General features: G+C 45.7%; 1 protein-coding gene across 1 annotated transcript; it reads left to right on the top strand.

Moving 5' to 3' along the window:
* Positions 1–2,580: 2,580 nt before the first annotated feature.
* On the top strand, positions 2,581–3,740 carry PURB (purine rich element binding protein B). Its single transcript, XM_056859987.1, has one exon. It carries the CDS (start codon positions 2,581–2,583, stop codon positions 3,652–3,654), a length of 1,074 nt encoding a protein of 357 aa, XP_056715965.1. The 3' UTR covers positions 3,655–3,740.
* The last annotated feature ends 7,006 nt before the right edge of the window (positions 3,741–10,746 follow it).

Below are 10,746 nucleotides of genomic sequence, written 5' to 3'. Positions count from 1 at the left end.
AAAGTATCCTTAACCGTAGATTTTAAACTAATGTTAATGAGTACAACAGGGAACTCGGGGGTAAACAAGAGGGACCAGGCCACATTCAAGGCTATGTTATTAGCAAGCAAAGCAGTAATAGCTCTGGGTTGGAAGGATAAAAGTAAATGGACTATAGAAATCTGGCACAACTATCTGTTTGAATTTATATAGTCGGATATCGTCGAGATGATGCGTCAGAAGACTTCATGGGAAGATAAGAACAGGGAAATCACGACCTATTTAGAGTGGATATCAATGGAAGGAAGAAAAGACATTCGGTGGAAGAGTCAGACTTTGTGCCCGTGGCTGGGGTTAAGAGACTAAAAATTATAAGGAGAAGGAGTGGGATTAGGGAGGGGGATGGGTGGGATGGAAGGGAATAAGAAAAGAATACGTTACACAAACAATGTATGTAGGAAAAGAAATATATATTTGAAACTTGTATAAAAAGAAATAATAATTTAAAAAAAGGAAGGGGGGGAAAGGTGCTACTGGACTCTTGCCCATTTCTACTACTGCAGACAAAAATATTTTCTGGTAGGGTCTGAGCTTTCGTGAGCCACAGCTCAGCTGTGGCTCACACCCTACCAGAAAATATTTTTGTTAGTCTTGAAGGTGCTACTGGACTCTTGCCCTTTTCTACCAGTGCAGACAAAAATATTTTCTGGTAGGCTCATACCCTGCCAGAAAATATTTTCGTTAGTCTTGAAGGTGCTACTGGACTCTTGCTCTTTTCTACTACTCCCAAAAAAGAGCACGCGTGATGCGAGGCGTTCTTTGTCCCCGGGCCTCGCGCGGAAGGGGGGCTGCGGGAGGGAAACAAAATACGTGAGGGGAGCAGGAGACAAGACTTCTCTCGGGCGGGGACGGGAAAGGACCACGGAGCGAGAGAGCGATTCGTCGGCGCGACCTCACCCTTGTCGCAGAGAGAGGGGGAGGGAAGATGTAAAGTCGAGAGCGCGCGCGAGAGAGGGAGAGGAGGAGGGGGGGGTGGAAGCGGCCTCGCGCTCATTCCTCCACATAGGCCGTTTGTGCACGGGAGGTTTGGCCTTGGATTCGCCGCTCCGTCGCTGCACGTTTTCCCCATCTCAAAGCTCAACCACAAGCCCCCCCCTCCGCCCCCATGCAGAGTTCTGAGAATTCGGATGGGGAAAATGTGCATCGACGGAGCGGCAAATCCAAGGCCAAACCACCCGTGCATAATTCACATTTACACACTGTTAACATTTACATACTAACGCTTGTCTGAATTCACGCTCCTCTACTTAAAGACAGTAGAGGATTCACATTCTAGCTGTATCTGAAGAAGCGAGCTGTGGCTCACGAAAGCTCATACCCTGCCAGAAAATATTCTTGTCAGTCTTTAAGGTGCTCCTGGACTCTTGCTCTTTTCTACTATCTGAAGAAGCGAGCTGTGGCTCACGAAAGCCCATACCCTACCAGAAAAATTTTTTAGTAGTAGCAAAGGGCAAGAGTCCAGTAGCACCTTAAAGACTAACAAAAATAATAATTAAAAAAGCTCATACCCTACCTGAAAATATTTTTGTTAGTCTTGAAGGTGCTACTGGACTGTTTTCTACTATCTGAAGAAGTGAGCTGTGGCTCACGAAAGCTCATACCCTGCCAGAAAATATTTTTAGTAGTAGCAAAGGGCAAGAGTCAAGTAGCACCTTAAAGACTAACAAAAAGTAATAATAATAAAAGCACATACCCTACCAGAAAATATTTTTGTTAGTCTTGAAGGTGCTACTGGACTCTTGCCCTTTGCTACACCCGTGCATAAACATACATTTTTCCCTTCCCCCCAAAAAATAACAATCTGCCATTTATGCCCGGGGGGTTTGGCCTTGGATTTGCCGCTTTCTCGATGCGCGTTTCCCCCACCCGAATTCTCAGAAATAAGCCCCTGTGCAGAGTCGTGAGAATCCGGATGGGGGAACTGCGCATTCAGAGAGCGGCAAATCCAAGGCAAAAAAAAAAAACCCTCCCGCGCCTAAACGGCCATCACTTTCTTGCGCGCGGGAAGTGAAAGGGCGAAAACGCACGGTCGTTTGAGCCTCCTTTCTTCCCTGTTGCAGCCAAGATTCAGCCAGGATCGAACGCACGGACGTTCCAGCCAGGATTCAGCCAGGATCCTGGCTGAATCCTGGCTGGAACGTTCGTGCGTTCGATCCTGGCTGGAACAGGAAAGAAAGGAGGCTCAAACGACCGTGCGTTTTCGCCCAATGAGAGAGGGGGGGCGGGACTCGGCACGGCACGTCGCCTTCCGGCGCCGCCCGCCCGCGCGCCGCCCAGGCACCGGAAGTGGGTCTCGGCCGCGAGGAAGAGGAGGAGGCGGCGGCTCGTCTGAGGGAGCGCGAAGTGCGTGTGAGGGAGCGAGGCGGGGAAGGGGGCGCGCGGCAGAGCGAGCGGAGGGGGGCGCGGGAGCGAGCGCTCGTGTGCGCGGAAGAGAGAGCGCGAGCGAGGAGAGCCGGAGCGGACGGAGGAGGGCAGGCAGGCAGGCAGGCGAGCGGGCGGGCCGGGCCTGACGACGGTGGCTGAAGGAATAGGAAGAAGAAGATGGCGGACGGGGACAGCGGGAGCGAGCGAGGGGGCAGCGGGAGCGGCAGCGGAGGCGGCGGCGGAGGAGGCGGCGGCGGCGGCGGTGGAGGAGGAGGAGGTGGAGGCGGCGGGTTCCAGGGGCATCGCGGCGGCGGCGGCGGGCCGGGCCCGGAGCAGGAGACGCAGGAGTTGGCGTCGAAGCGCCTGGACATCCAGAACAAGCGCTTCTACCTGGACGTGAAGCAGAACGCCAAGGGCCGCTTCCTGAAGATCGCCGAGGTGGGCGCCGGGGGCTCCAAGAGCCGCCTGACCCTCTCCATGGCGGTGGCCGCCGAGTTCCGCGACTACCTGGGCGACTTCATCGAGCACTACGCCCAGCTGGGGCCCAGCAGCCCCGAGCAGCTGGCGCAGGCCTCGGCCGGGCCCGGCGGCGAGGAAGGCGGCGGGGCGGGCGGGCCGCGGCGGGCCCTCAAGAGCGAGTTCCTGGTGCGCGAGAACCGCAAGTACTACCTGGACCTGAAGGAGAACCAGCGGGGCCGCTTCCTCCGCATCCGCCAGACCATCAACCGGGGGCCCGGCGGCGGCGGCGGGGGCGGCGGCGGCGGGCCGGGCTTCCCCGGAGGGGGCCCCCCGGGGCTGCAGAGCGGCCAGACCATCGCCCTGCCCGCCCAGGGCCTGATCGAGTTCCGCGACGCCTTGGCCAAGCTCATCGACGACTACGGGGCCGACGAGGACGAGCTGGGCGGCGGCGGCGGCGGGGGCCCCGGCGGCGGGGGCCTGTACGGCGAGCTCCCCGAGGGCACCTCCATCACGGTGGACTCGAAGCGCTTCTTCTTCGACGTGGGCTGCAACAAGTACGGCGTCTTCCTGCGCGTCAGCGAGGTGAAGCCTTCCTACCGCAACGCCATCACCGTCCCCTACAAGGCCTGGGCCAAGTTCGGCGGGGCTTTCTGCCGCTACGCCGACGAGATGCGAGACATCCAGGAGCGCCAGCGGGACAAGCTCTACGACCGACGAGCTGGGCCCGCCGGGCCGGGGAGCGGCAGCGGCGCCGGAGACGATTCCGACGGAGACGATGTGGACGACGACTGAGCCTCTTCTTCCTCCCTGCCCCCCATCGCTTTGAAGACCTCCCCCCTCCCCAGCGACCTTCACTCTACCACGGAGGTTGCCACAGGGGGGGGGACTGGGGGTGGAAACAGGGAAGAAGCTGGATCCCAAGCCCACCTTCTTTCCTTCTATCGTTGGGGAGAGAGCAAGTGAGCAACAAGATGACCTGCATACACCCACTGACCTGCATCACTTCTGGAACGGCCCCCTCAATTGTTGTCTCCCCACTCTTTATTGTTTTTTTCCTGAGGATGCAGCGCCTGTCAGCCCCACCAGCCCACCGTGAAAGATGGGGCTTTAAGTCATCATTGTCCTCATCTTGAGGAGAGAGAAATCCCTGTGACCTCAATTCACTCGGCCCCCACCCCCATGTTGTAGGGAAAGGATATCTTTGTAATCGGAATCCAACCTGGCCTTCGAAGGCTCCTCACCTACTGGATCCCAGAGAAGTTTCATTTTGGGGGATATAAGTTATTTGGATGTCCTCTTCATCTCCCACCCCCCACCCCTTGCATTTTTGAGATCATGTTCTCCACTGAAAACCAGCATCCTGGAGACTGTATGGCCACTGAGCACAGTTTGAAGGATGGGGAGAAGCCACTGCAGCTGTCCAAATCCATGGGGTGGGGATGTGTGCAGATCCTGATGGAGCAGCTTGTTCAGGGTTGTGAAGATCAATAATCATGGACTTAGTCCAGCACAAATCTGGGTATTAAATGCAACAGCGAGAGGGACAAAGGGGGTGGGCAGGGGAAAGGAACAAACAACCCTAAAGCTTTGAGAAATTTTGTCGGGAGGGGGGAGCCTGTATCTGGACCAATGTCCATTGTTGTCTTTTTTTTCCTTTGCAGAATTATTGTTTTATTTCTGAGATGCAGATTGCTAAACTCCAGCTGCCTGAACTGGAATTGATAGATTAATTAATTTAACTATGGCAGTTTCTAAAGATCTTAAAATGATATTTTCTTTATTTTTAAATGGGGGTTGCAAACAGGTTGGTTAAAGGAAAAACAGGCATAAAGCACAAGGAATGCAGAGTGGACGAGTTGTTGCTCACTAAAGTTCTTCCCCTCTCCAAATAAGGTGAAAGAGCAAATTAGGAGGTAGACATTGGAGCTGCCTTTCCACAGGCTTCAAAAGACGACCCAGTCAAATAAGCAGAATCTGGTCTATAGCTGGGTCTTACAGAAAATCTTAAAATTATAATCTTGCAAAGAACGCATGTGGCTAAAAGACTGAGTAGAAAACTGAAGGCTTCTTTCATCGTACAAATCAGTGGACATTTTCCGAGAAAACAGTCATCAAGAACCTCAGGTCCAGAAGTCCGGTATCAGTTATTCTTTTTAACAAAAATTCTTTTTTTAAAACAAAAAGAGAACTCAGTCCATTTCCTCAGTACCTCACATTATGTTAACTGCAGAGTTGGCAAGCATGGATTGATGGTATGGATTGTTCAGAGCAATGCATGCCTTGTGTGAGCTTGATATCCATTGCTGAAAAGAAGCAGAAACAAACTGTCAGAGTTCTGTGACTAACAAACATACCCTAGCAGCATTTTACCATCTTCAAATTTTAATGTAGACTGGCTACTGCCCATTTGTCCAATTTCCCGAATGAAGTCAGGTGTCCCCACCCAAGGAATTGCCTCATCTATATTTTATTCTCATCTAAAATGGTATTTTTTAAAAACTAACAGTGTCAGTCCTATCCCCTTCAAAAAGATGTTTTTAGATACATTCTATACTAGCAACTTTGAATTGAATGGGAATTAACTGTTCATTACAAAGTTTCAGGTATTATTTGTGTGACATCTTAGAGGCAGGTAAACCTTCCTCTACAATCTCTTTAGTATTTTTTTAATTGTGCATGCCTGTACTTTATTTGAGCTGCCTTTTTAATTTATTGCATACCCTTATTACCTTATTTTGGTATTACTCTTATCTATCCTATCTTGTTTTATATTTATTAGTAAGCAAGGAGACATATAAAGGCATTTCTTCACACAGCTGTGACTGGAGTGGGGAAACTGGCTGGAATTTTCTGTTGAAAAAACGGTTTTGCTGTAGCATTTATCAAAATCAGCAAATAATTTCAGAGTAGGTTACCACAAAATTTTCAGCCACACAAATGATTGTCTGTTTTACAGCTAATTCTTTACTCCCAGTGTCCATAGTAGGTCTTTTTATCGTATTGTTGAAGAAACTTTTCTTTCCATTTTTCTCCGTCGCAAAGAACTTGTTTCCTGAATTGTAATGGGAGCAATAGTATTTCTTGATGTTTTAATTACATCCGTATACTTGTACTGTATTTTGTACTTTCCAAGGCAGCTGTTTTCAATAATGTCCTGCTGTATTTACCTATGTATTTTTGTTCAAACGTATGTAGTTCTTTGCTGCGGAGAACAATTTTCCACCAACAAAAGTTTCAGCAGACAGATTAACTGGGATGCCGCAGCCCTCTAGGATTGCAGGAAAAGTCTGCTTAATGAATTAGAACTCTAGGCAGCAATGAAAATTAAGGCTGCAGATGCTTGGTGTATATTGCTGTAACTCTTCACTCATTTTAAAACAGTGTATGATATTTGTATAGACCAACGATGTTTTGTTGCTTCAGTGGTAATTGATTTTTTTCTTTTGTTGCTCAGCTGCTGTGAGCCAATTAAGTTTTTGCAAAGATGCAGTACCTCTCCTTTTCAGGAGGATTTTTTGGCTGAATTGCAGTAACTAGCCTTACCTTTGTATTATGTGGTAGTGACAGGGTTTTGACTGTCCCTGGCCAGTGGCTACATAAGCTATAATTAGCTGCCTAGGAAATATGTGGAAGTGGACACGAGCATATATCAATTGTATGCCAAGAACGCTGCCATATATGGTATTGGCTTTGGCAACCAGAAAGTCTCCTTTAGTCATTAGTTAAACCAATGTATATTGAATACACAGATCTGTACAAGTTGACACATGACCCTTCAAGATGTATAGGTGGTGACAAAGCAGTGTGTCAGTAATAGTGTCTAAATTAAAAAATACTGGCCTGTGCCCTGTTAAGTATAAATGATAGGTTTTTAAATTTTAACTAATACTGAGGATATTGGCCAAGCCTCTTGCTATGGGAAAATTGGTCATATCGGCGCATGGTCTTGTTAGGTGCAGAGGTTCTCTGAGGAAATTGTTCTTTCTTACTGGGCAGTAGAACTCTGGAGAGTGTGGGCAATGAGGGAAGAGGCTGGTCTGAAATGTACAGCTTTGAACATGTGTATTTTCCCCTACAGAACTTTGAACTTTTGTACTTAAAACAGTGGAGACCACAAAGAAGATCATTTCAGGGTCTCTTAGAAGCATTTATGGTCTCTAATGAAAGAGTAATTATTGACATAAGGCTGTGTTAAGAAATCACCGCACCCTGACTGCACAAGCCACATGTTAAAAATCACACTGCTTTCTAAGCTGGTGGTGTCTCAATTATCTCTGTGCGTATTCTCAGTAGGCAACCTTATGCCTATTCAGAGTAGCTGCTGTATGTGATGGGATAGTCAACCACATTGGAAAAAGTAACACCTGGATTGTATCTGAGATGAGCAAATCCTGTTATTCCTGTTTATATTCTTGTGCATAAATGTCAATTTAGGTAACAGTTTCCCCCCTTTTGGTGTTGCAGTTAAATCATATCTTGGATTTTTTCTGCAGCATTGTTGGCAAAGCCTCTGTGCAGTCTACAACCACTGGATCCAGCATACCTGTGCTTGTATTAGCTCAATTGTAGTAAAGTTACTGGGAGTTAAGATGTTGCATGTTGAGGTATGCCAAGTTAAGTGGCTTGTGGATCACACTGTCTTCTTAAAACATAGATTCTGTAGGGGGGAAATTGGACAGCCTTTCTGGGGAGTTCCTGCATATCTGGCATTTTTAGACTTCTATTGTCCTTGGAATTATGATTCTGGAATGCAACTGTCAAAGCATCTGCTGTACAAAAAATGTAAATCTTGTATAGCATCAAAATTGTAAATATTTGAGGCATACAGGTATAAACACCCGTAGCTTTAGCTCGCATCTAGTTACGGGTTCGTGTTCTTATTTCCATAGCTGTCTAACTGCAAAGCAGTTCTAGGCCTAACAGTGATGGCTGGCTTTTCTCTCTCTCTGAAAGGTAGCCAGCACTGTTGCCGACCCTAGAATGATCTTTGCAATAAATCACAAATCTTTTTTTAAAAAGTGAAGATTCAAGCTTCTGCTTCCGTTTTTCTTCCCCAAAACACACTTAATTATCCTGTCCTATTTTTTATAGTTTTCAGGATAATGGGCACAAGAGGCAGGTTACAATAAGTCCCTCATATTGAGTGGTCCCATCACTGACTGCACACTTCAGGTATTGGAATAGCTGAGGATGACTTGTGACAGTGTGATCTGCTCCAACCGTTAAAGGGGGTGTAGTGTATGGTCTACACAGGACATTTGAAAAGTAACTCAGGCTACTTTTCTCTTGTGAGGGTGGCAGTTTTGTGATTGTTGTGGAAAACTGTTCAATGCATAATTATGCCTGGACATCTCAAACGTTTTAACAGATTATGGTACTTTATCTGATGCACAATTTAATCTCTCAGCAGATATTCAGTTTTTATTTAACAAACAAACTTGTGGCCTTGACTCTTTAACTTTGTGGAAGAGAGGAGAATCTAGTTTTCCCTATATGAAAGTGGCACTTTTTCGGCTTCAAATTATTCTAATTCTACAGACTTCTTAGTAAACATGTTCTTCATATGCTTCCTTTTTTAAGCGAGTAAAATGGTAAATATCTTGAAGTATGTTTGCTATGAATTGCATTTAGTTTTATAAACAGATAGTGTAATTAGGGTAATCAATCTATTTGAGGCTAAACATTACAAATTTGAAAGATGCTGATAATCTTAAAATGGCTGTACTCAAAATTATTTCTGAAAACAATTTTAGTTTTATCCAGCAGAACCCCTGAGGTGTATCTGCATTACCAACATACTGTTTTAATACCAATAGAACTGTGATGGCTTCTCCAAAGAATGTTGGGATTTGATTTAGTGAAGGTGCCAAGGGGTTCTGTTGGACATCCATAGCTTTCCATAGAGAGCTATGAATTCATTGGGGAGAGGAAATTACTATTTAAACCCGTGGTGCAGATATGCCCCAACCTGCTGCACTCAGATTAGTCTTCTGCAGTTGGATGCTCAAACCTTGTTACATCTGTATGAGATAGTGGCAGGTTTCTTGTGTATTTCATTCTTGGTTATTTGTTCACTTTGGATTTGCGGTGTAAATACATAGCTTCCTTTTCCCCGATGTACTTCTTGATAGTCTGGTTTCCAGGTTTGTTAAGGGTATTTAGAAAGCTCGCCTATTGTCCAGTAATGCTGCTTATGGTAATTTAGTGTCAGCAAGATTACTGTATTTAGATGTTGTGCTTGAGCATTAGCGAGATCATCTTAATTGTCGGATGAGGTATACCTCTTAAAATTGCACACTTGTATATGATTTGTTAGATTAATGACGTGTTGGTAAGGCTGGGAGAGTCTAAAATAAGAGAATTCTTCCTTTCCCCCTCTTGCAGGTTCTGAGAAACCTCAGCTTTTGCACTTTGTGTTTAGCTAACACAGGAAGAATGGAGGAAAAACAAAGATAATGTAGTACTGTTACAGATTGCTTTGATGAGGTATTGTCACATTGGAGAAGCACGAAACAGGTGTTCAGCTCTAAGGTTTTTTAGTCCATATAAGTTTAATTTCAGAAGGAGATGCGGAATATCTGAATGTGGTCACCAGCTGCTGCCTCCTATTTCTATAGCAGGGCAGTTACCTGCCATGGTGCTAGACTAAATTCATCTTGAAACAATCAGATTGCTTCTTTTTTGTAATATATGGTTGCGTAAATTGTCCCTATGTTCCCATAATCATCACACATTCTTTTATAGTTGTGAGGAGTAAGCAATAAAGCTATGGCTGGGATCCAAAAATTGAACAGTTCTGTGTGTCTAACAGAACAGTTCTGTGCAGAGTTACTCCATTCTGAGCCCGTTGACTTCATTAGACTGGAGTAACTCTGAATAGTGTTCCCCTGTAAGTAGAGTTGGACCTGTCTTTTAAAAAAAAAAAAAAAAAAAACCCATGCTGCAAGTCACTTTTAAAACTGGGAGTTCTGAAAGCATTGTGGCAAGGGAGAAATCTGTGCTCAAAGTCTAAAAACTCATTGAGTACATGCAGTTCCACTGAATGTATCTAAATTATTTGAATCCTTTCCTATATTCCTCAACTTAACATTGCAGCTGTATAACTTAAGGCTAAAGTTACAACTTTATTCATGGTTGGTGTGGAAAGGTAGAATTATGCCACAGTCTGTGGTTGGTGGGACCATTCTTTGGAGGCTTTTGAAGATAACAGCTTCACCGCTTGCTCTCCCCCCCCCCTTTAGTGTTTAGTGATGGCTACCCTGTTTTGGGTATAAGGAAGGGCATTAAACCTGTCATAATGCTCTCCTAATAATAATAGAATGCCCCAGAACTGACTAATTAAACTCTCAGTGAATTATTACCCTACTTCATTTTCTTTTGGAATTGCAATTTTTTTGCTAGGCATTTCACTCCACCTCTGCTGCTTTTAATCCGACAAGGGGAGAGTGAGAGAGCTCAAGGGTTCAATGCCTACTGAAAATATCAACAAACCTTTTGTCTCTGAAATTCCGTATAGGGAAGGTTAAGTGTGCTTTGTCAAAGGCGTTTTGTAATATGCTGCTATGTAGCCTTAATCTCGTAATGTACTGTATATATAAGCATACACACAGAGTAAGCAGCCTACAGCAAAAGAAGCAGAATGTTCTAATTTGTCAAAGCTATTATCGAAAATGTAGGAAAAAAATTTCCCACTCCAGTTTACCGCTACTCTGGAGCCCAGGTAGACTGTCTTAAAACTTGCATAAAGGACTTAATTTAAAACAGCAGTCACTATGCATCATTTTAATGTAGGCAGATTTCCAAGGCAAGATGTTTAATTTCCTGCCCTGCTCTTCTATGTTGGAAGGCCCATCTGGTTAGAAAATCCCATCTTTGAATTTATGT

The sequence above is a fragment of the Euleptes europaea genome, chromosome 14 (assembly GCF_029931775.1).
Source record: "Euleptes europaea isolate rEulEur1 chromosome 14, rEulEur1.hap1, whole genome shotgun sequence".
NCBI lineage: Eukaryota > Metazoa > Chordata > Lepidosauria > Squamata > Sphaerodactylidae > Euleptes > Euleptes europaea.
This window is presented reverse-complemented; position numbering and strand designations above follow the sequence as displayed.

Bases quoted from the DNA above. Each gene is read 5' to 3' on its own strand.
- PURB (XM_056859987.1), top strand. From the start codon at position 2,581: ATGGCGGACGGGGACAGCGGGAGCGAGCGAGGGGGCAGCGGGAGCGGC.